The sequence below is a fragment of the Colias croceus genome, chromosome 18, assembly GCF_905220415.1.
Source record: "Colias croceus chromosome 18, ilColCroc2.1".
Classification (NCBI taxonomy): Eukaryota; Metazoa; Arthropoda; class Insecta; order Lepidoptera; family Pieridae; genus Colias; species Colias croceus.
In genome coordinates this window covers 5,082,164-5,107,980 of record NC_059554.1, presented here as the reverse complement: position 1 = coordinate 5,107,980, position 25,817 = coordinate 5,082,164, and the positions used below count along the sequence as shown (strand labels likewise).

Genomic DNA, 25,817 nt, shown 5'->3' with positions numbered 1-25,817 from the left:
TTAGTTTTTAACCTGGATCAGCCCGCTTGGAGCCGGGACGAACGGCTAGTTTCCTATAAATATAATATTCACGTCGCTATGAAGGCGTACAACGGCCGTAATAGTCGAGTTGCATATTCATTTTAGATTCATAGTGATTCTCATGTGATTCTTCTATATCACTAATCACTATGAACCTAAAACCACACTAAAACGAATATGCAACTCGACTATTGTGATTTAGATAATTAGGTATTGAAATTAAGTTAATTATTATCATCAATCATACTAAATCAATAATGTTTTATGACAAAGGTTAATGGTGACTCAAAAGCCAACCACAAAAACCACTTCCGTATTTTAACTACAATGGGTGCGTCAGCGCCAGTTTCTTTATGACGATATATGAAATATTTAAAACTGCGAGTTTTTATTTATTATTATAATTATTAAGTACATTTTTCGGCATGGCAAATAACTTTACTTATCAGTAGTTACTCTATCTCAAAGCAAAATATACCATAACAGGACAAGTCATAAAAACTATATTACTACTTATTGAGCACGAAAGTTCCTTTTTTTGCAAGAGGAGCAATTGAATTGGAATAATATGGGCACTAAATTTATTAGATCACACAGCACCTATTTTATTGTCAAGTGTAAATATTTGTATTTTTGCATATTCATATTATACAATATACATTACAATATCTACCTACTAAGCCAATTTCTTTCACCATTATAAAGCTACGATTTGCCCAAGAGTGTAACTGTGGTAACCCAGGCCACAGATTACATAGGTAGGTATTAGTTTTCCCAGGCGTTTTAGTTGTATAAAATCTATGGGATATGAGATTATGAGGTAGGTCTTGAATCCAGATGATATTATGTAAATTAGTTGTATATTAGTGATCAAGGCATCAAAACAATAATAAGACATAATTTTAAATACACACAATAATTTAGACTGTGGTACAACAAGGTAATATAGGTATATAAGACCATACGTCAAACCTAGTAGCATAGATACATTACCATAATATACATATATTATGTAGCCACGTATCTAATGTCTCTAAATTAGAGAAAACTAGTATGCAATGAGGATAAAATAATAATATATTATTATATATCCAAATTAGTAAACATCTAACAGGTACCTATTTTTAATAGGTTATTAAATTAATGCGTCAAGTCAGTTAATTCAATTATTATTTTTATATTACCTACAATACCAATGTTTTAAAACAAAAATCCGGCCGGTATAGGTATACCGTACTTTTCCATTGTTTTTATCTACCTTTTAAGGACAAGTGCAAGGCTTCAGAGGAGGCTTTGTTCGTTGCATTAGTCTACTGACAGCTTTTATTTTTGTTTTTGAAGGCTATTAACCACTTACATATATTATTGGCACAAATCCTTTATGATTTACTTATAAACCCATATCTATTTTTAGTTGAAACACGCAACTATTTACGATTAAATGATAGACAATTAATGGGGAAACAACAACTCATCGGCTATAATGCTTGAGTGTACATGGATCGTATTTTCCCGTTTAACTGGTATGTTAATCTTTGTCATCTCGAATGTGTACGATCGCTCGGCGTCATGAGTCTTTACTGCCATCAACCTTCATCAGCATTTTGACGAAAGCAATCGAAAAGAGCGGCCGTAGTTCAAGATAAATTAATTACAGTTCAATTCGGCTTCAAGATCAACATTGTAAATTAAAATGCCGCCGTTTAACAACCATCTTTCGTTCAACACACATAAATGCTTATAAATATTTAATACACGTGGTTTCTTTTATGGATCTCGATATTATTTCGCTTCGTGGTGCATTTGTTTCATGTAATTTGGTGTGTTCAGTGACTTATTCTTTATTGTGTTTGATATTATGAGTAAACGCGGGAAGGTTATCAATAAACTGACACTAGAGTGAGACGCAAATATGAGGTTATTGGTGTTTGTTTTTATTTTCTGCTCACCGTTATCAACAATTGAATCCTGTAAGTATTTTACCAATTAAGACATATACCTACTCATTATTTATTATTACCTATACAATTCAATTTAACTGCATGAATATTGAATAGTTATTTTATATCAGAAAATCTATTCTTATACTGATTTTAGAATAAATACCTAGGGTAAATTATACATCACAAACAAAGATTTTAATTTAAGTGAAGATTGTTGTAAAATGTAAATTAGTTCTAAATTGCTTTAAGAATTTTCCACGCAATAATTAAGATAAAGTTATAAATGATCCCAATTCTTCTCAGTAAATGAATCATCAACGGTTTTTACGTATCTTCTATTGTTTATAATTTATAACAATATTTAAATTACTTACTTAATTATTTAATAGCAATTCGAGTGATAATATTTTTATGTGTTATTAAAACGAAAGTGTGTTTATTTGTCTGTTTGTTTCGTTGTCTCACCAGTCACCTTCACGTCGCAACGAACTGCGATATTTTTATGATTTGATTTTCGCGTCTGAAGATAGTGAGAGCTAAAGAGCATATATTATTAGGGAGCATTTCATGCGAAGCGGACACCGATTTCAGGGTTAGGTTCCAGATTTCGGTTATATTTTAGTATATTACACTGACCCTGAAATCTGTGTCCGCTTCGCGTGAAATGCCCCATATAGGTTTTATTTTTGATTGCATCTTTTTAAAGCATCTCTTTTCTACGGGAAAATCCATTCTGATGCACATTTCAATCACACCGAACCAATCTTTTGGTGGTCAATTTTAAACCATTATAAAAAGTGCAATAAAAATATAAACTCGAAAAGGTATATTGTTATTAAACCCTGACGTGATGTGTAATGAGAGTGCGATGCACCTTAACTATCTATGAAGTGTTAATGAACTCCAAATAAAAAAACCGTTCCATGCAAGATACATTCACTTCAATTATAATGTAAATCGGAATTTGTTTAACCAGAAAATATCTACCTTTAAACTTAATGCTAATTGAAATGCCCTTAAAGATAGCTTAATAACCAATATTTCCTTTTTGTACCTACTACCTAGTATAGGCAACTCATGGAAATACCCAATAAGCATAAAAGCAAATGCTCTACTTTTTAATTTTTTGTGCAAAATTTGTTATTTAGCAATATCCTATTCGTTCGTATTTGTATTTCCCTATCAAATCCACAAATGTCTAATATAGTCGTATCTTTCTGGTTTCAGTTTTCCAAGGAGACAGTTGTAACCTTAACAACCAGGCTGGAAGCTGTAAGCAGCTCTCACAATGTCCTGCTCTCGTGAACGAAATCAAACAAGCTGGTACCCCAATGCCATCATACATGAGGCGGAAACTCCAGTCCCTCGGCTGTGGGTTCGACAACGAAGAACCACTTGTAATAAGTACTTTCATATTTGTATTATTTCCATATTTTATTACGTACGTGGAATGTACCGTGTTTACCAGGTTTTCCCGTTCTTTTTTACATGCGAGATTCTCTACGCCTGTGGTTTTAAATTATTGCATGTTTGCATAAATTTCAAAAGAATTGTGCGCAAATAATACAGGTATTTTTTACTGATCAACTCGTATAAAAATACAAATAAATGAAATATTTTATCATCATGTTTGTAATTCTTTAATACCTAAACTGATTTTTAGGTATGCTGTGAAACACTCTTCACAAATGCAAATACAGGATTTGACTTCAACAATGACAGAACAAACCAGCAGAAACCAGATTCTTGGGGGACTATCACAGAGAGACCATTTGTCACGCAAAGACCCATCGTTGATGTTAATAAAAGAGGTCAGAATGACAACAGTATAGTTGATCAAATTCCTGATGTGAGGAACCACCGGAATTTGAGATTGCTCCCTAGGGATTGTGGTTCGATCGAATCTGAAAGAATATTTGGCGGGAATCGAACATCGTTGTTTGAAATGCCCTGGATGGTGCTATTATCTTACAAAACAGGTAAACAAATTGTGCAATAGATATATCTGTTCAAAATAAATTCCGCAAAAACAGAGTAACATCCTAAAAGTGTAATAAACGTAAAATAACTAAGGAACGTACTAAGCAAAAATAATATGCATAAATTATGGTATGGTCTAAAGGGGATTCAGATTGTCGTATTTTTTATTGCTAAGTCTGAAAATCCTCTCTGAAAAGCATTGTTCATAAGCTTTCTTAACTATTTAGTATTTCAATCAAATAAAGCTATTGCGCTAAACCTACCTATATATTAGCAAGTAATATTAGTCAAGTGTCATCAAAGAATAAATAAATCCGTTAATAGTTCGAAAACATATTAATTATTTCGTAAAATTAAGAGAAAACTATTTCTTGTATTGCCATTTATGGTGTTCCCTAATAAAATTTCAGGTCGAGGCATTAAATTGAGCTGTGGAGGAACACTCATAACAGAATGGTACGTGCTCACAGCCGCTCATTGTGTTTCGTTTCTCGGCAGCAAGATGCAACTGGAAGGTGTAATACTTGGTGAATATGATGTCAGACAAGATCCAGATTGCGAGAGAATGGACGGTGAACTAGTTTGTGCTCCTCCTGCTAGGGTAAGTTTAAACCACAGTTACTTATATAAGTTCGGAACTAAAGGAAAGAGTAGATTATGTATAGAATATTTTCGAAAGTGACAACTATTAATATTCATATTTCGTAGAGAAGTCTGTAGGGTACCTATTTACATACATGTCTAGTTTGCATATGAATTTATCTAGATGCAAATTATTATCGATCAATTTTATCATTATCAATTTGTTTGCAAAATATACCTATGCTTCGATATCAGTTATTTTACTGTCCCAAAAGACCAAAATATTTCGCAAATTTCCAAATCGTATATTTTCTTTCGTTTTTACCTAGTTAATTCTTCGTATTTTTTTTTTTAATAGTCTTATGTTTATTTTTCCAGAACGTGACTATCGATAGAATAATTGCGCATCCCGGCTACTCTCCACAAACGTTGTTCGATGATATTGCATTGATAAGACTGTCTGAACCTGCTGATTTTTCTTTGGGTAAGTAACAAACAAATATTATTTAGAACACTCGAAAAATTATTAGCCTATTAATCAATGAATGAATGTAGTGTATCTTACAGCATGGTTTTGTGTATCGCGTAGCTATTGAAGTACGGTATCAGATTTTTTTTTACAGTTCATCCATAATTACACCTTTAATTTTATAATCAAATAAAAGTTAGTCTGGGGGTTGGTTAGTTAGTTAATGTCCCCTTTCAGAAAATCATGAAACGAAGAAATTTTATCTTATTCTTTTTATATAGTCCTATTTCTATATTTTCAGATAGCATGAAAGCCTTATGTTTGCCAACAACACCACAACTACAGAATGAGAAACTAGAAGGTCTGAAGGGAATCGTAGCTGGTTGGGGAGCAACTGAAGATGGGTTACAGTCACCCGTACTGCTCAGTGTTGCGTTGCCAATAATTAGCAACAGGGAATGTCAGAGAATTTTTAATGAGTAAGTCTGTCTGTTGAATAAATCTCGATCTGCCATTACAATTTTTTATCATAGGAGTGATTTTTGTTATACTTACATAAATTTGACCAAAATCAATTAAAATTTTCCACTTATTTTATAATTGTATAAAGGACGTCCTTCGTTTGATAGAAATGAAATGAAAAAAATGAAATACGCTTTAACATATCTGATAGAAGACGTTAAATTGATGATAATATTGTAATTATATTATATGGGGACAGTTTAAATATAAATAATAAGGATATTGATGTAGGATTTAAAAAAATGTTAGATATTAGTAGTAGGACTAAATGTAAATTTATGTTGTGTACATTGCCATACCTACCTGGTTTAACACAAGAACAAAATAGATTAATTCATAATATGAATTTAAAATTGTATAACCTAACAAATCATCATCGTGATGCATTTATTTACTTTGACATTAACTTATGTATTAAATCTTTTACTTTGACAAAGAATAAAGTGTATCTGCCAACTAGATATAAGCGTGAACTTGCTATGTTAATAGCATATAATATTAACCAGTCTGGTACATGTTCGGTATCAGACCATCAATCTACTACAATTTTATGTAGTAGTTATTATAATATACATCAACCTAGGTTAAGTGTTGACAGTCAATCTAGCCCTAAGCTAGATTTAAACTAGTATATAAGACAACAGCTAAGCAGTCTTTTACCATAGTGCATCAAAATATTCAAGGCTTGGCTAGCAAATTGTTAGAAAAAGAATTGTTTCTGAATGATAACAATATTAAAATATTTTGTGTAACAGAACATTGGCTTAAACAATGTCAGTCGTTAGTAAATATTGAAAATTACAAATTAAAGAGTATATACTTTAGGACGCAGGCTATTCACGGAGGTTCTGTTATTTTTGTACATGATAGTGTAAAATGTAAAGAACGAACTGACATTGTTAGTCTTTCTGTAGAACGGACCATTGAACTGTCCTGTGTGGAGCTGGAGCGTTATATTATTGTTTGCGTTTATAGACCCCCTTCCAGTGACTATAATATGTTTGAGAAAGTCATGGAAGAAATATTAAAGCGTCTAAGCAGGAGTAAAAAAAAAGTTATAGTATGTGGTGATTTTAATATTGATTTACTTTTACAAACACAAACGGCTACACGAATTGTTAATTTATTTCAGTCATTTAATCTATATAAACTTTTTAACGAACCCACACGAATTACACCTACTTCTGCAACCTGTATTGATAATATATACTGTGACTGCATCTGTTTAGAGAAAAATATTCTCAATACATTGACTTCGGATCACTGTGGCCAGAAAGTAGTTTTTGAATGGGATTGCATACCTACATTTAAAAGGATTAATGTTAGGCCTATAACTAAAAAAGGCATTAATAAATTTAAGAATAATGTTAATAAAAACCTGCCCGTACTAAATGATCAATCCTTTCCTAATAGTCCTTGTGAAATGTTTAAAAATCTTTTTAATTTAGTACATAATGAATTTGAAAAAATATTTAAAGTTAAATCTTTAAATATTACCAAGGATTTACCATTTAGTAAATGGGCGACAGCTAGTATACATAGGTGCAGGAACATTCTTTATGAATTATATGGTATGAAGCAATATAATAAAGACCCATCTTTTCTTAGTTATGTTAGAAATTACTCAAAAATTTTTAAAAAAGTTTGTTTTACTGCAAAGCGTTTGTATATCAAAGAAAAAATACGCGACTCTGATAATAAAGTTAAAACAGTTTGGTCTATTATTAATGGTGAAATGGGTAAAAGCAAATCAAGTAATACCATAAAACTTGTAAATAATGACAGGGTTATTGACAAAAGTGCTGATGTTGCGCTTGCTTTTGAAGAATTCTTCAGTAGTGTCCCTGCTACTATTACTAATAGTTTAAATTCGTCTTCAGCACTTGCAGAAACCTTTTTGAGAGACCATGTTGCGGGGTGCAGTACATTATTTGAATTACGACACGTAACTGCTAGTGATATTGTTACTGCCTTTAAGACGCTTAATCTAAAAAATACTTGTGATCTTTGGGGAATGTCCGTAAATTTAGTTAATAATATAATAGAAAATATTGCGAAAAATTTAGCTTTCATATTTAATAAGTGTTGTGACTATGGTACATTTCCTAATTTACTAAAGCTTAGTAAAGTTATAGCTCTATTTAAGAAGGACGATCAAGAAGACTGTAACAATTATAGACCTATCTCTATTTTACCAACATTAAGTAAGGTATTCGAGAAGTTAATATTAAACCAATTGAGTAGTCATTTTGCATCTAATAATTTACTGCACACCAAACAGTTTGGTTTCACAAAGGGGCGCTCAACCACAGATGCTGGAGTTGCACTTCTAACACATATTTATAAAGCATGGGAAAACTCAAAAAATGCTCTGGGGATATTTTGTGACCTCTCCAAGGCATTTGACTGCGTTGAACATTGTACTTTGTTACGTAAACTTAATCACTATGGAATTACAGGAAAAGCCCAGAACCTCATAGTGTCATACCTGCATGATAGGATACAGACTGTAGTTGTTAATGGAGAACGTTCTAGCGGTGCGTCAATTAACATTGGTGTTCCACAGGGGTCCATTTTAGGTCCCTTCTTGTTCTTGGTATATATCAATGATCTTCCCTATTATTTGCAGGATAGGTGTGAAATAGTTCTGTTTGCAGATGATACCTCATTAATTTTTAATGTGGATAGGCATGACCCAAATGTTGACGAAGTGAACAGTGCTCTTTCACACATATCTGAATGGTTTACTGCCAATAATTTATTATTAAATGCCAAAAAAACCACTTGTGTTGAATTTTTACTTCCTAATGTAAAAAAGTTGAACAGAGATATTACCTTGAACGGGGAGGTATTGCATCCTACTGAGTCTACTGTATTTCTAGGGTTAACATTGGACGAGAAACTACAGTGGGGAGCCCATGTCAACACCGCTGCAGGTAAGCTCAGTTCAGCTGCATATGCAGTCCGAAAAATAAGGCATCTCACCGATGAAGATACGGCTAGATTGGTTTATTTCAGCTACTTTCATAGCATTATGTCCTATGGAATTCTACTGTGGGGCAAGGCTGCAGATATAGAAACTATATTTATCTTACAGAAAAGAGCCATTCGCTCTATATATAATTTGCGTGCTCGGGACTCACTAAGAGATCATTTTAAGAATACTGGTATCCTTACTGTACCATCACAGTATATATTTAATAATATTTTGCATGTTCACAAAAACGCCGACTTACACACAAGAGTAGGAGATAGACACGATTATGGCACAAGGAACAGGAATAGAATTGAAATGCCGTTTTTCCGATTAGCTAAAGTTAAAAATTCATTTATGGGTCAAGGTATACGCTTATACAATAGAATTCCTCTCAATATTAAAGAGTTTAGTAGTTCTAAATTTAAAACTTATATAAAAGGTGTACTAGTTCAGAGAGCGTACTACAGTATTCAGGAATATATGGACGATAAAGACCCATGGAGGGTTGTCGCGTAAAAGCCACAGGACAGTTCTTTGGCATATTATGATATATTATGTATAAGTTAGATATAAGTTACATATTATGTAATATTGACATGATTTTAAAAGAGCAACTATGGAGTTTCTTGCCGATTCTTCTCCATAGATACTGCTTTCCGAATCGGTGGTAAATGTTAAAATACTTATGTAATGACGATTCGAAAGTGCTACTAAATAGTAGTCTAATTGAATAAATGAATGTTTGAGTTTGAGTTTGAGTTTGAAACCACGTCAAAACTGGTAGAAAACATTTAGTGGTAGCGTGCATGATATAAAGTTATTTAAATTAGTATTTTATTATAATGGAAACATCCGCCAATGATTTTTTAAAGAATTGGAAGAAGTGGTTATAATTATTTACATAATGCGTTAAATTCTGTTATTTCAGGTCACCTCACATTTACGACCGTCAACTTTGCGCTGGCGGTGTTCAGGACAAAGACTCCTGCGGAGGAGACTCGGGTGGGCCGCTCATGTACCCGGGGAGGACGGGGGACGTCGGCATTCGATACGTCCAACGCGGTATTGTCTCCTATGGCTCTAAGAGATGCGGAGTCGGGGGCTATCCAGGGGTCTACACCAGGGTTGCTTTTTACATGGATTGGATTTTAGACAATATAAGTTGAAATGTCAACGATCAAAGTATTATGTGAATACGTGTGATGCAAGATTGTGATTATCAGTGACTATATTATACTTTTACATAATAATATCTTTTATTTTTTATTCTCACTCATTCTTCCTCTAAAAATAAACTGGTGAACGCAATATAATTCGTGTGGGCTTAATGATAATTTATTTTACATATTAATTATTATATAAATGGGTATTATAACATAGGGAAGCTAAGTTTCGAAAGATACACATCGCCATCGAAAATCAGACCCAAACTATCACCGCCGCCTGGCGCTGGCGTGTTTTTTTTTTTTTTTTTTTTTTTTTTGGTGTTTCTCAATGTTAGCCAGAAGGGCTACTACATTTTAACGCGGACGCGGGGGTGAACTGAAGGTTCACCCTGGTAGCGACATGCACAAGGGCGTCCCCCCTTGACGGGGACCACGAACCTCGGCTTGAGCTGTCGCTTGAGTGGAGGAGGCCAGAAGGGCCCTAATCGGACGGGCGCTGGCGTGTGTTCGCGTGGATGTACTCCCAACTTATGTTAAAAGACTATATTTTTAGAAATTCGAAGATTTAATGTTCATCGTACTGAAATCCTTTTAATTCCTGTACTTATATAATATTAAAGTGTACCTGGCTCTCAAATTTTCACATCCGATGTTCCAGATTCTGTTAGTAAAATGCTAACAGGATGGAACGATTTTTGTTAAGGTGTCGTTTCTACATTTCTTATAGTTTAGCTGGTACATTGTGGTGCATTAGGTAATATAGTTTCAAAAGTAAATAACAGCATATAATCTATATTGATATAATATAATATTGCTAACAATAAAAATCTATAGGTATAAAATGAGGGTATAACTAAAAAAGTTTCAGTCAAATTGTCATCTGTTGAGCTTTTTTATTTTAATCTTCTATTTTATGTTCTGATCGCATGAAATAGTAATTAAGATCAATCATTACAATTATTTATTATTGTTTTTCAAATATAGGTATTACATTATACGTCGATTTTAATCCTTTACGACGCATAAGTAGATAGACGACCCTAATGATAAATTATAAACAGTATTATTTTGTTTATATTTTGTTATCATCTGGTATTCCCAAATCGTTATGGAGATTTCAATGTTTCTAAAACATTTTTTGCTAAAATATGTTAATAAAGGTTACAGACCTTCCGCCTTTGATTCAGTGTTATCTCTAATGGAAGCGCATGGCTGATGATTCGGATTTTACTGTTGTTTTTTTTTTGGTCACATACGTTGTCGTTTACCTAATAATGTTTGAGCGTAGCACAAGTGTTTTGGCTTTATAATATAACGTAAGTACCTTTAGTACTTACGTTATTTTACAGGTAAAACAAAAATGCAAGTTAGGTATTTAGTTTCCTATCTAGATTCATGTTAAATGCCAACATTTGTGTCCAAAATAAAATATGACAGAAATCGCGTAGGTCGTAAACATATTTGATTTTGTGTGCTCTTGAATTTGAAGATATATTTTTTTTTTCGTTTTTTGAGATGATAATATATTTATTTACTCATAAAAAGGAATCCAGTAGGTAAGTTTACATAAATTTTATATTGTGTACCTATCTACTCAGAGTACAATTTCGCTCACTTACGGTTACCAATATTATTGTTTTAAATATATGGATGTGGAGTAATCAAGTAGGTATCACCTATCATCAAAATCAGTTCAGTGGTTTTTACCCGTTCATACAAAAATGTAGATTGGTACACCCTTATCTACAATTTACATAAAATTTTTCGCCGAGCTTTTATTTCGCGTTTATATCGTTTAGACTTTAGAGTAAGTATGCACTTTATATTAGAATATATTATTATTCCTTTTGAGTTTGTTGTGTTTGCTTCCCTTAGTCACACCTTAGTTGCTTCCCGTGGCTTCCTGCATTGAAGTTGTCTCTGGTTGTCTCTTGATATTTGTGTCACAACTCACAACATGACAGATTCCTACTTAGGGACACTGGGACGCAGTCCATCATAAATCCGAAAATATTAAAAAATATCTCCTAATCGAAATGAATACTTTACCAGGCTATAAATGAGTGTATGTAAAATTGAATCTTGTCAAAAAAAGTCGAAAAGCAGTATAAGTGTGAAGTCATCAGAAATTAACAATGCTGAGCAGTCGACCGCAAGGCTGGTGGAAGCAGGTGGCAATTCAACACCAAATGCCACTCCTAGAAGATCTCCATGCCCTCGGAGACCAAGGGTAACATTAACCTTTCGAATCAATCCCTCTCGTCTTTCTCCTTACTTAGATATATATAAACGAAGAGACACAATATATGATAATACTACTTAGATAATACTACTTATCTTTTGATAATAAGTAAAAGACGCATTAAAATTTCAATCTCCTAGTTACTATGAGAGAGAAGTCTTTACCAATTAAAAAAAAAGTCGATAATCAAAAATAGTATCTATTCATGCTAAATTTGTAAAACATGATAAATAAATTGCAGAGAAACATTGCATTAGCCAAACTGCTAGAAGCGTGGAAGATTTTCAACTATCACTGGATGAAGATAACCAACGATCCGTTTCATTGCCAGCTATTGAAAAGTATCACATTTTTTGTTATTGGCTTGAAATTATTTGACGATATTAAAAGGCACAGTTCGATTAATACATGATGATAGCAATTTTTTAAATGAAATAAATATATAATTAATAATTATCATACACAATTATATTGAATTTTATTGGAATCCATACTATTTAATATTATAAATGCGAAAGTAACTCTGTCTTTCTGTCTGTTACTCAATCACGCCTTAACTACTGAACCAATTTGCATGAAATTTGGTTTAAAGATATTTTGATAAACGAGAAAGGACATAGGATAGGTTTTATCCCGGAAATCCCACGGGAACGGGAACTATGCGGGTTATTCTTTGACTGCGCGGGCGATGCCGCGGGTGGAAAGCTAGTATTTTTTTTTATTATAGGTACATTGATTCGAGGGCTCAAACTTTATGTGCCCCCTTCGATTTTTTATGTACTGGATCGGTAGGTATAATAATCGACAATAATATGTGAACCAGTTTGGATGAAATCCCACAGGAACGGTAACGCGTAATGCGGGTTAACCTTAACTTCGCGGGCGGAAAACTCTATCTGTTTTTAAATAAATATTTTCATTTTATTTGTTTCACAAATTAGTAAACTTAACTACGTAAATGCTATGAAAAAACAATATCAGTAATTTTCATGTAAAGTAGGTACTAGTATTACTTGATTAAATTTTAGTAAAAAATATTATTTTTACTCATGTTCAAAATATGCAACAGCCAACAGGCGAAATTCATGAATTGTTGGTGAATTCATTTGAAGAAAATTTAACAATGATTAACTGATTTGTGCAATCTGCATAAAATAGCCAATGGGTTATTAGGGAACGAGCTTTTGTCTAGCCTCAACTTTAGAGCTCCTACCCGCTCTTCACGCACTCCACGTCTATTCAGCATACCACCTACCAGAAACAATGTTTCGCATAACAATCCTGTACACAGAATGTGCCGCCTGTATAATAATTTAGACCCGGATTGTGACATATTCTTGGGTAGTTTGGATGTTTTTAGAAGTAATGTTTATAAATTGCTGTAACAACGTATTTTGTTTTTATTTTTTGTATTTTAAATAGTGGCTTTTTTTTCACTCTGTTAGAATTTTCTTGTTCTTAGTTTGTTTTTGTTCCTGGCTATAGCTTGGTATAAGTAAGATGTGTACGGTATTAATTGGATTGTAGAATTTATATGTATTATTGATAAGAGCTAGATATAAGGTATTGTTCTGCAATCTGTAACTGTACCTGTTTATAAAAAAATAAAAATAAATAAATAAAATAATCAGCCCAATGTGCTTTTAAAATATAATTCAGTCTATATTATGTATAGAAAGGAGTCCTTTCTCATATTTAACACGGTTCCTTTGGAGAAAGTGGTTATTCAATAATACGTTTAGGTTTACTGATTGCTTTCATTTTATTTTATACTAGCTTACCGCCCGCGGCTTCACCCGCGTAAAAAACCTGCATATAGTTCCTATCCCATGTGTTAATCCAAGTAATTACCCTCTATATGTGTGCTAAGTTTCATCGTCATCGTGTATTTGTGTGAAAAAGTAACAAACATACATACATAGGTACCCATGCATCCATCCTCACATTTATAATATTAAGTATATTAACTTATGCATTTATAATATTACTAGCTTACCGCCCGCGGCTTCGCCCGCTTTGTCTAAAACCTAATAAATTATATACTAAAACCTTCCTCTGGAATCACTCTATCTATTAAAAAAACCCGCATCAAAATCCGTTGCGTAGTTTTAAAGATTTAAGCATACAAAGGGACATAGGGACAGAGAAAGCGACTTTGTTTTATACTATGTAGTGATAATAAAAAGAAAAAATAAACCATACAGATTATTATATATTTTGGAACTCCTAATAATAAAACAAGAGAAAATAAACACTGCGTTGTTTTTGAGCGAGGGATTTTGTGATAGAGACAAATAATATATTGAATGTGTTATGTGATATTTACGACTTGTATGGTAGGTTAGTAATTTAGTATGTTTGTGGAAGAAATCTCTATCACTACTGAAACAATTCGAAAAAAAATCGCCTATATAAAATTAAATTATTCAAGATATTAAGTCGCAGGTGAAAACATTTGAATCTTTCTCATTTGATTAATACATGATTATACGAAAAATAATATGAAGAAATCTATCTAGTTATAATATGACGATCCACTATAAATATGTATTTTAATAAAAATAGACATAACATTCTAATGTATACATTTACATCTCAGTTGTAGCTTCTATGATAAGTATATCGTAGTAGCCAGAACTTTGAGAGTTAAAGTTTTCTTTGTGGCTCTACATTCCACCCATTTGATTCAGAGACTAAAGAAATTAAGTTAGAGACTTTACTAGAAAGCTCTCTAGTGATTGAAACAAGATGAATTACTATTTAATTCACATGAACGATAGATATAAATATAAACTTTTAAAGTATGGAAATACGATCTTGAAGCGGGATTCGAACCCGCGTCTTCTGTCTTACCGGCGCGGCGTCGCTTGACAACTTGGCTACCCTTTAAAAATGTTTAATAGGTTAAGTAGTAGTCATTTTGATGCTTGAGTTATAATTAATATATTCGTGTTTTGTGGTGTAGAGGTAATTATTAAACTTTGTTGTTATCTAACACGCTTTCTCACGAAGCACGTCTGTAACAGGTTTTCTAATCGTTTTGCCGTTTTGAAGTACATTGACATTTCATATCGCATAATATTGCTAGCAAATAATAATTAGGTAAGCTCTAAAAAGTGAACAAATAAGTTTGATACACTTTACAACAAAATTAAATAGTACTTTATCCTACTATTTTAGTACTAGTGTATCCTCCTTTTTGAAATACATTAGAAAACCAACGAAGCTTGAGCTTAAAGTTTTTGTTAAATATTCCTTACATAGCAAAAAGTTAAAAGAGTATGGCTCTACATCATAATAATATGTATTATATAGGCAGGCATATATTATAATTATATTGAGCATATTAGGTAGGCACTTATGATCTCATATCGTATCTTTCTTAGATGTAGAGCAAAAATAGAAAGAGCACTTGTTTTTTATACAAAAAAAATATACATAGCTGGATTATTTTTGCATGATTACCAAACATATAACCATATAACCGTTATAAAGTCTTGATTCCGGACACAAAATATATTAAATGATTATATACAATAAATGGAATGAGTTAGCGACGCGTGGAAAGTACAAGGAAATCCCGTACGTCAGATGAGCACAACGTCCTTCCAAAAAAACACGCTTTATGTGTAGACGCGTTCTGTCCGTGAATTAAAAAATAATATATTTATGTACATGACTTAATGTATTGATAACCTTATGCCGCTCAGGTTAATCAGTTGGGTGTTGATTGTCTTGGCTGACACTTGACTTACTTAATTTGTTTTGTTTGTGTGGAAAAGAAACGATGTATAGTAATATGTGTATAAAAATATGTGTTATTAGTTTCATATTAGTGTCGTCTGCTGTATGTGCTAAAAGTAAGTGTTAGATGAGTTCTCAATGTCATGTGTCACTTCAATAACAAGCTATTCGATTCGATTCCTTGTTTTGCAATTATTTCTTCATATTTTTCCTTTGATCAAGCAATGTATTGGCAAATATAATGTTAATATGCATTACATAATATTAACTTACCGCCTACAGGACGTTATGTTTAATTTAGTTAGATATGTAACAGAATTTATAATATGTATGTAAATATATATATTTTACATATGATATGTTTATTTTTTTATGTATGTTTTTATTTTATAGTATTTAGTTTATAATCTTTATTAAATAATATTTTTATTATCTTTGTATAACATTATTATTTATTTATCTTTGCGTATACTTTCTACCTACCTACCTCCTATTTCTAGTTTATTATTTATCCTTCTATCAGTTGGTTGCCTGGAAGAGATCACTCTTGAGTGATAAGGCCGCCTTCTGTGCTGTTTTTCTTTTAGAATAAGTTTTGTTTGTATTGTATGTATTTTGGCAGCACAATAAAGAGTATAAATAAATTATAAATAAAATTTATCTGATGATTCAATGTGATGATTGTTTCTCAAAGAATTATTATTGATGCACTTGTAAAGAGTAGGTATTCTAAAAGCCATGAGATTTTTCCTTGTTTTATTACACAGGGGAAAAGCAGTTACACTGGTATCGTGATAAGCTTGTTGGGGTCACTTTGCGATAAAGATGCTTTACTATAGATATCTCTATTTACATATAATTTATAATAATACTAAAAAGTTATAAATAAATTGAAAACTTATAGAAATTTTTCAGTAATTTGCCTGCTCTTTCTTATCAACTCACCATATTTTTTCGGTTACCGTTTCAAAATTTTAATCTTGTTAGCTTAATATTTACCTATGGCAAAATGCCAAATTTTCAATGACTTAAACATTTTCATATTCAAAACGCTCATATTCATCATATCATTGTCATCAGCATCATCAAAAACTCTTCCTTATGCCTTCTCGAAAACCTGCTCAAAAGGATTTATTCAATTTCGAAAAAAAATATTATTCTAAATACCTACTACTTAAGTACGTAAGTACCTACATATTATGTTTTTGTAAGTCCATAGACAACTGGGTATTTTCACATACTCTTCGTTAATTTAGTTACATACCTATATACCTACTTAAAATAAAAAAGTTAAGTCCCGTGTCCCCGTAGTGGGGTAAGGGGCAGATGCATTATGCATACATATCTTTCACTGATCGATTTTCTTTAGGGATAAGTAGGTGATCAGCCTTCTTGTATCCTACCAGACCGAGATATTTTTTTTTTCTTCGTCTCCACCGGAAATCGAACCCAGGACCCCTCGGTTCTACGCTCACGCGTCAACCACTGTACCAAGTAGGCGGTTACTTAAAATAAATACCTCTATTTTTCAATATAAAAACAAACTCATCCTCTTGTGGTTAGTTTGCTGATGTGTATGTATTTATGATATAACAACAATAAAACAACTGATGCGACGAGTTAAACTTGATTTCACACACACTATGAGTCTGTGTATAGTACCTACCTATAATACTTTGACATATGCAAATTAAATTTTAATTAATATGAATTAACTATATAGATAGGGAGGCGAGGTAGCTAAATGGCGTAATTAAACGGCGCCGTCGAGACTTATCAAAATCGATAGATAAAATAATTTCGAAAAGAAAAGCTTCTATGGTAAAAACCATTTTAGCGGTGGGTTTGGCGTGTACGGATTTTCAAAAATGTAAAAAAAAAATAGTTACTTGGGCATTCTCGAGCGCGTCAGATATTCATACTACGTATGCCCCAAGTGCCTCTGATAACAACGGTATACTAATCTGCCGGTTTGCGTGGTGGGGCTAGGCATATAAATTCGTCAAAAATGCACAAAAAAAAAATTTACTCGAGCGCGTCAGATTTTCGGAAGGGGTGTTAAGTAGGCCCCAAGGAAGCTCCCCTTAAAAAAACTGACGATTTCGGCGTGACGATAAGTTACGATGAATTTTTGAAAATGCAGAAAAAAAAAGTCCTTTTGAAATACTCGAGCGCGTCAGATTTTCATAGGGGAGGTTTATCTCGGTCTCCTGAAAGCATATTTTCTTAATCTGACAAAAATGTTGGTGGGTTCTCTTAATCTGACCGAAAAAGGTTTGAGAGTTTCTTTTTTTTAATCATCGTTATTTCATATCAATTTTTCTTAACACCCTCAGTTTTCGAGATATACTCAAAAAACCGGGAGTTTGAGTTTTTATGATGCTTCAAGTCAAAAAGTTTTAACTTTGGACAAAAATGTAAAGAGACCTTTTTTGTGTAAAATAAAATTACCTTTTTTGTTTATTCAAACTTTTTTTTTGTAAAATGTATCGTTCGCGACTTAAATACTGCAACGCGTTTTTCGGAAGACGAAATGGCTCCTCCAGACTTCCGGTCACGCGGAAACCGGCAGATTTTGTATTTTTAGTAAGTTTTAGATTATATTCTTCAAAATAAAAATAAAAACAATCGCGCTCGAGAATGCCGGATTAACGTTTTTTTTTACAAGTTCGCGACCCTATAACTTGGCGGCGTCAAGGACTTATCGTCAGATTAGTTAAATTTAGTCTTAAAACACTAAAATCAACCCCCAATATCTTAATCTGACGCGCTCGAGTATTTCAGACTATCGATTTTTTTTTACTAATCTGATCGTCTATCGTGGGCGCGCGTCACTACTTAAAGAGCTAAATAGTTAACAAGGTTGTTCTATTAGGTCTAAGGTATCTCTCATATCTTAAACTGCCACGCTCGAGTATTGCAGAAAATTCCCCTCTTCGCCTCCCTATCTAATATGTCTTGTATTGGTAGAACCGAGAAAAAATATTCAGAGGACATTGACACATTAACCCTACAGCTGTAGCCGCGTATCTAAAAGTGACGTGTGAGGTCTCGTGGTCTACAATACCATTTTAACCCTGAATAAATGAAATTAAACTCAATCATAGACTAGACTTCGTCATTGACTAGAGTAGGTACATCGACTAGAATTCTTTTGAGTCGCATTTTTGAACCTTCAAAAAATATCTCCTCACACACGTGGTATGGTTTTTATTTTATCGCGGCAAGGAATTACATACGAATAGTTATTCAATAAACATAATATAACATTATTGTCATGCATAATATTATGTTGATAATGAACGAAATTTATTACATGTATTTTTCTTAGTTTTTTATTTGTAAAATTTTAAAAGCAACAGCAGGCACCACCTTCAAGAAAGACAGATAGAAAGTAAGATATGTTTAAAGAATTGAAACATTTCAATCACGAGACAGGATTCGAACCCACATCTTTTCCCTTGATAGGAATTAGGACGACGCCCGCGCCCGTCCTTTCAGATTTCAGTGATCCCACCAAAGCAATATAATTTTTTCAACTCTTTCAATTTTATGTGTCCAGAGACACCCTATCCCGGCTCGTGATCGAATTGTTTCTATTCTTTAAAAATTTCTCATTTGAATGCTATAAAACTAAATATCAAATTTAGATAGAAAGTAGTATACATATAAATGAAAAGTATAATATAGTTACTACGTTTAATTTAAATTCCATTTCAGATGTATGTCGAAATGGTTCCAATTGTAAGAGAGTAACGCTTTGTGAAGCCATATATGGGAATCTGCAGACAAACAACAAACAATTGTTCGTTAATTTACTCAGAGAACTTCACTGTGGTTTTGACACCGATGGAACTCCCATGGTGAGTTAAAAATTGTAATTAGAATCTACTTACCTAATTATTTAGAATATTGAATGTTTGTAAGTTACCATCAGACACCAGTGTTTGTTTTTCTTTCACAAGTAACAGAGCAATTAAATAGTACGATTTTTCTAACTGGAGAAAAATCGTACGTAACTGAATAATACGTCGTAATTGAATAGTACGATTTTTTCTAACTGGAGAAAAATCGTACTATTCAATGGACAACTGGAGTTAGTTTCTGTGCTAACATTTAAATTATATTAACGTCTCAACAGTAGTTAGGTACCGAACGTTTACTTTCACCCCTTAAAAATCAAAAGAACAACAGGTCTGAAATAGAGGTCTGCTTTTTAATAACAAGTAAAGTTCACCACGCAATAAGTGCTGATTCATTACTTTTTCTCTAACAATTTCAGATATGCTGCCCGCCATTTCTCACATTAAATGAAACGTTGAGTGGGGCAGATTTGTTACCAAATACGACAGTTTGTGGCATACAAAATGACAATAGGATTGTGGGCGGCACACAGACAGAAATTGATGAACATCCATGGATGGCGCTGCTGAAGTATACGAAACGTAAGTATGATAACAGATTTTTCTATAGCTGAGAGCAAAAATTAAGGCTTAGGTACATTTTAACTATAGGTAGGTACTTTGATTTCGCAGATTCACTGTCTACCTACTGAATAAATTTGAATTTTATGATTTAGATCTTTATAAAAGCTAAATTTAAATTGATAATCGAATGAACGAACAAAATAGTTGAAACCTAGACGAAATATACTATATTCCTGATCTACCTGATATAGCTCACTACTGAAGCGACTTGAAAAAAAGGACGTTCGAATTCTATATACGACATACCTAATTAAGTATACAGTGTGGAAATTTTCGATGGGCCCTAGAGGGAAAGTACTAGAAATACTGAATAGAATATCCATCTAAAGTTTTCACATTGTAACTATACAGTGCGGTGCTTACTAAAGCACCCATGCAACTTTACTCTTCTTATAATTATAGAAAGCTTTTACAACAATTAAAAGCTTTTACAAGCTTTTATTTAATGTGCAGTGTATTTTATACTAGCTGTTGCCCGCAGCTTCGCTTGCGTGGAAAGGATAAATTTTCATGGTTTAAGTTTTCATCCCCTATAGGGGATGAATTTTCTAAAATCCTTTCTTAGGGGACGCCTACGTTATGACATGCATCTACCTGCATGCCAAATTTCAGCCCGATACGTCCAGTGGTTTGGGCTGTAAGTTGATAGATCACTATATCAGTCACCTTTGAGTTTGATATAGGTATTTAATATAGATTTGGAAGAAATTTCTTGAATTTTTTTTTAACAATTTTTAATTAAAAGCTATGTATTATCAATCGACATGGTGAAAAAAAACGATTTTCGAGTATGCTGTATGATATATATGGATTATGGGCAAAATTTTCAAAATGAATTAAAATATTCAAGCAAATTTTTGTTTTTATATCATTATTTTGTTTCTCTTACAGCAAAAGGCAGTGGATATTACTGTGGTGGAGTCTTAATATCCTCCAGATATGTTCTCACAGCGGCACATTGTATAAAAGGAGCGGATTTGCCATCAACATGGAGTTTGTATGTAGATTATCAAACTTTATTTCCCACTAGCTGCTCCGCGCGGTTTCACCCCCGTGGCTCCACTCATGTTGGTCGTAGCGTAATGATATATAATAGCCTATAACCTTCCTCGATAAATGGGCTATCTAACACAGAAAGAATTTTTCAAATCGGACCATTAGTTCCCGAGATTAGCGCGTTCAAACAAACAAACAAACTCTTCAGCTTTATAATCTTTCTTCTTAATATATATAAATCTCGTGTCACAATGTTTGCCCTCAATGGACTCCTAAACCACTTAACCGATTATAATAAAATTCGCACACCATGTGCAGTTCGATCCAACTTGAGAGATAGGATAGGTTTTATCCCGGAAATCCCACGGGAAAGGGAACTATGCGGGGTTTTCTCTGAAAACGCGGGCGAAGCCGTGGGCGGAAAGCTAGTATTAGTATAGATTTAGTATGCAAGAACCTCACTCGCTATAAGCGACCGACAATTCGAGGATATTTGATTTGAAATCTCGAAAACCTAATGTTAAAGTATGTTACCCAAATTTGACAAAAATAGTGTTTTTAACTTTTTTTTTTCTGCGCACCCACTTAGAATCAAGTTTGAGCCAAGTATTTGTCTTTTAACAGCTAATTTCCAACTTTTCAGAAATGAAGTGCGTCTCGGAGAATGGAATCTAAAATCTAATGAAGATTGCAACAAAGACGATTGTGCCTTGCCTGTTGTGAATGTTCCTGTTGAAGAAGTTATAGCTCATGAGAAGTATAATGCACACGATGGAAATCAGCAACACGACATAGCGCTAATAAGATTGGCGCATGAAGTTAATTTTACTGGTGATTATAAAGCATTAAAATTCGGATAATTATGTAATACGAATCAAAATATAATCGTTGTAGAAAGTTACGAAGTTACGAAGGGTGAAAGGTTACAAAAGCCGCTCTTTCATGATTTTCATGAAAACCTTGATCTAAAGTTAATTTCCGTTATAATAGTATAATATAACTAAGTAATAAAGTTATTACTTATCTTTTACGGGGAGGTACTCATGTTGATGGAATTCCACGTATCTCGATGACTTTTTAGTTATTGTGAGAGCTTTAAAGCTTCTGATAAGCAATATGACTCACGGGAAGTATCTGGGAGTACTGACATCTCAACTGTATATTCTAAAACATATGTGAAAATCAGAAAATACGTGAATTAAGTAGGTAACTACCTACTGTTTTTATGTACCTTGATCACAGAATATCTGGAAATAAGCCGATTCCAGATATAAGATGATCAAGGTAGATAAAACAGTACTAAATTCACGTATTTTCTCATGGCTGATGTAAAACTCTCAAAATAATTAAAAAGTCATCGATATACGTGGAATTTCATCAACATGAGTCCCCTTACAAGATAAGTATGTAATAACTTTATTACATAAATTATACCATTATTTTTTAATAATTATAGTAAACTAATGTTTTTAGCAGGTTATTTCATATCTGTTACACTTTTAATAGTATACTGTATAATAAGTAATAATGTGAATTTGATGATATTATGTCAGTTATTTATTTAATGTGTCTGGCATGATGTAAAAAGCATGAAAACTGTCCGGCTCTTGAGGTAACATCTTTTTATATGTCCACAAGTAACATGTATAAAATTTAGCTTTTATACTATAACGAAACTTAGGTAGGTACTATTTTATACACCTTTACTACCTGTTACCTGCCCAAGTAACCACAACCCATGCTTGATAGTCGCCGCGCTGGTCGTTCTTATCTGTTTATGACACATATATACAGAGAAACTTTCAACTTTTATAAAATAAGTATTAACGAAGGTCTGTCCGTCGCGGGCTCTTCATCTATTATAGGTTCGAACCACAATACCACAGTATGTCTATGGAAAACTCATGTGCTGCATGTGACATATACGAATTTCGCGTTGTCTCTTTTACTGTGACCATAACACGATGGAATCTATTTTTTCGCTCAATGAGAGTTTTCGGTCCTTGAGCTTATACATAACTAGATTATTATAATAAAATAAAAGCATAGGTACTATGATACGTAGGTAATTAAATTAAATCATAATTTTTCTATAGAAATAGAATTTATATTTAAAAATATAGGTATATTTAATTTTGTAAGAGTAGATCCATACTTATTATTGTAATATTTTAATCTTATCGCTTTTTTACAGACTTCGTGAAACCGATATGTTTACCATACACTTCAGAATTTGAGAGGAAGACATTTGAAGGATTGACAATGGAAGTTGCTGGGTGGGGAAAAACCGAAACAAGTGAGTGCTTCCAGTTTTGAAGTTCGATAATATATTATAAACAGCCCCCCCCCCCCAAACTTCTTTAACAGGCTAACTTTAAATAACTTAAATCTTTGTCTGTTTAGTAATATTGTTGCGAACAAAATATCTACAGACACATAGACTTACATAGGTCAACTAGCTTTCCGCCTGCGATTTCAACGAAAAACTAGAATAGTTCTCTTTCCCGCGGGATTTCCGGGATTAAACCTATCCTATCTGTCAATCCAAGTTACCTTATACAGGTAATTGTGTGCTAAGTTTCATTGATAACGGTTCAGTAGTATTTGTGTGAAAGAGTAACAAACATACACATACACATCCATCCTCACAAACTTTCGCATTTATAATATCAGTAGGAATTAAGTAGGATTAGTAGTATGACCGGTGATGCTAAAGACTGGGCGAGCAATGGACTAACTGTGATAACATCATTCTATAATTCACAATAATAACGTTTTTTTTTTACAGAATCTACATCAGACGTGAAACTCAAAGTGCGTCTGCCAGTAATAAGGCAGGACGATTGTAAAGATGTTTATTCAGCTGCGAACAGAGTGATAACGGATAAGCAAATGTGTGCTGGTGGTGTATCGGGTGAAGACTCTTGCAGAGGTGACTCTGGCGGCCCACTTATGGGTCAAGATAATAAGAATAATAAGGGTAATTGGTTCGCGGTGGGGATAGTGTCTTACGGACCATCCCCGTGCGGTACAATTGGATGGCCCGGAGTCTACACGCGTGTTACGCACTTTACCGACTGGATTATTAACAATATGCGTGCATAATTTCTCATTCCTGAGTCTGTTTAGGAGACTTGTTTATCGTAAGAACAACTTTTAGAACATTCAATATTGAAGGACCAAGAGACGCAATAACAAATTAGAAATAAATAAACATAGAAATACTTTGTATCCATAGTAATCCTGAATTCGTAATACAAAGATCCCAAAGCTATATCGATGAGAAATTTTCACGCTGATTCCATAATATAATGTTTAAATATAAATTATTCAAAACAATTGTTTATTTTTCCAAGTATACTATAAACTTGTGTCTGTTAATACTTATTGAAGCATGCTGTATAAAGATCAAGGTCTAATTGATCTCAATCCGTCAAGGCCGTGAATTTGCATTACCTACCTATTGGAATCGCTTCGAAATGAAGCATTTTTAAATGTGCCATTTTATCATTTTGTTAAATATACCATATTTATAATATAAAAATTGTATTATTTCGATTAAACCCTGTTCTACGTCATTACGAAAAATAACTGAAACTAAACCAAAACCTCTGAAAGAGAAAAAAAAATGGATGATGGTTTGAACATTTATGTTAAATAGGAAATTATAATAATAAAAAATAAAAAACATTTGTAGTGATTAAAAACTTTATTAAATGCTAATATAATTTATGCAGTCCTTTCAAATCCTTCCCACATGTTACCAGCACCTTAGCCTCACTCCCTTACAAGTTTAAAGTTATTACAATATGATATTATACACAATGTGTATAATATCTTTATGTCATAAAGTGAAGTCCCATGTCCCCGTAGTGGGGTAAGGCGCAGATGCATTATGCATACATCTGTTTCACTGATCGATTTTTCTTTAGGGACAAGTAGGTGATCAGCCTTCTGTGTCCTACCAGACCGAGACATTTTTTTTTCTTCGTCTCCACCGGGAATTGAACCCAGGCCCATCGGTTTTACGCTCACGCGTCAACCACTGTACCGAGGAGGCGGTCTCTCGGTCGGTATTATACACATGCTAACTGTAGGTATATTAGGAGTAATACATACACTTGGCACAATATCTTTTATTTGTACTTGATTGGTTTTTACATCTTTGGATAGAATGAAATGAAATGTCACCGTTAATTTGAGACAGAAGTAATACTGATCTTATTTGCATCAACTGAAAAAATATAGCAAACGAAAGCGAAATTACCAAATATTTTGAAACTTAGTTAACTAACAGTTGTTTTGCCTTTATGTATGATATGATTTTTTTCTTATTTATAACAATGAATTTAAAATTGAGTGAATAATGTGAACTGCGCGTCAATATAATAGGGCAAGTGACCCGGTTGTGGCCACCGACCCCTTTGTGGCCATTTAGAACTTCAAATCGTTATAACTAAGGCAAAGACAGATATTTTACTCTATTGTTTACGGGATTAAAAAGATCTATTATTGGCAGCACTGATAGCGTTGAAAGCTCTGATGTTTCAAACTTCACTTCAATCCAACAAGTCGTTAGTTTTTGAAGAGCGTCAATTGTTCTAAGTCTTAGCAAAACGGGTAAGGCGAGCGGGTGAGTAATCAATAATTATTTTTTAAATCCTTCTTATTTTTTTAATGTTTATGTT

The 25,817-nt window shown here is 33.1% G+C and overlaps 2 protein-coding genes and 1 long non-coding RNA gene across 5 annotated transcripts; all 3 read left to right on the top strand.

The window, feature by feature from the left end:
- The first annotated feature begins 1,583 nt into the window (after nt 1-1,583).
- LOC123699488 (CLIP domain-containing serine protease 2-like) lies at nt 1,584-9,746 on the top strand. The gene is made up of 7 exons (XM_045646434.1): nt 1,584-1,991; nt 3,192-3,361; nt 3,628-3,943; nt 4,355-4,545; nt 4,905-5,010; nt 5,297-5,474; nt 9,423-9,746. Exons 1-7 carry the CDS (start codon nt 1,934-1,936, stop codon nt 9,658-9,660), a joined length of 1,257 nt encoding a protein of 418 aa, XP_045502390.1. The 5' UTR covers nt 1,584-1,933; the 3' UTR covers nt 9,661-9,746.
- A 1,408-nt stretch (nt 9,747-11,154) lies between these two features.
- LOC123699490 lies at nt 11,155-12,331 on the top strand. The gene is made up of 3 exons (XR_006752526.1): nt 11,155-11,216; nt 11,713-11,890; nt 12,144-12,331. It is a non-coding gene; the product is annotated as an uncharacterized LOC123699490 (long non-coding RNA).
- Nucleotides 12,332-15,497: 3,166 nt separating this feature from the next.
- LOC123699489 (CLIP domain-containing serine protease 2-like) lies at nt 15,498-24,673 on the top strand. 3 transcript variants are annotated; one of them, XM_045646435.1, is made up of 7 exons: nt 15,498-15,762; nt 19,367-19,509; nt 19,929-20,091; nt 21,025-21,130; nt 21,773-21,960; nt 23,324-23,425; nt 23,918-24,673. In XM_045646435.1, exons 1-7 carry the CDS (start codon nt 15,690-15,692, stop codon nt 24,232-24,234), a joined length of 1,092 nt encoding a protein of 363 aa, XP_045502391.1. In that variant the 5' UTR covers nt 15,498-15,689; the 3' UTR covers nt 24,235-24,673. The 3 variants fall into 3 exon arrangements, with proteins under 3 accessions (XP_045502391.1, XP_045502392.1, XP_045502393.1); XM_045646436.1 differs by lacking the exon at nt 15,498-15,762 and adding an exon at nt 18,795-18,847; XM_045646437.1 differs by lacking the exon at nt 15,498-15,762 and adding an exon at nt 19,024-19,040.
- Nucleotides 24,674-25,817: the final 1,144 nt, after the last annotated feature.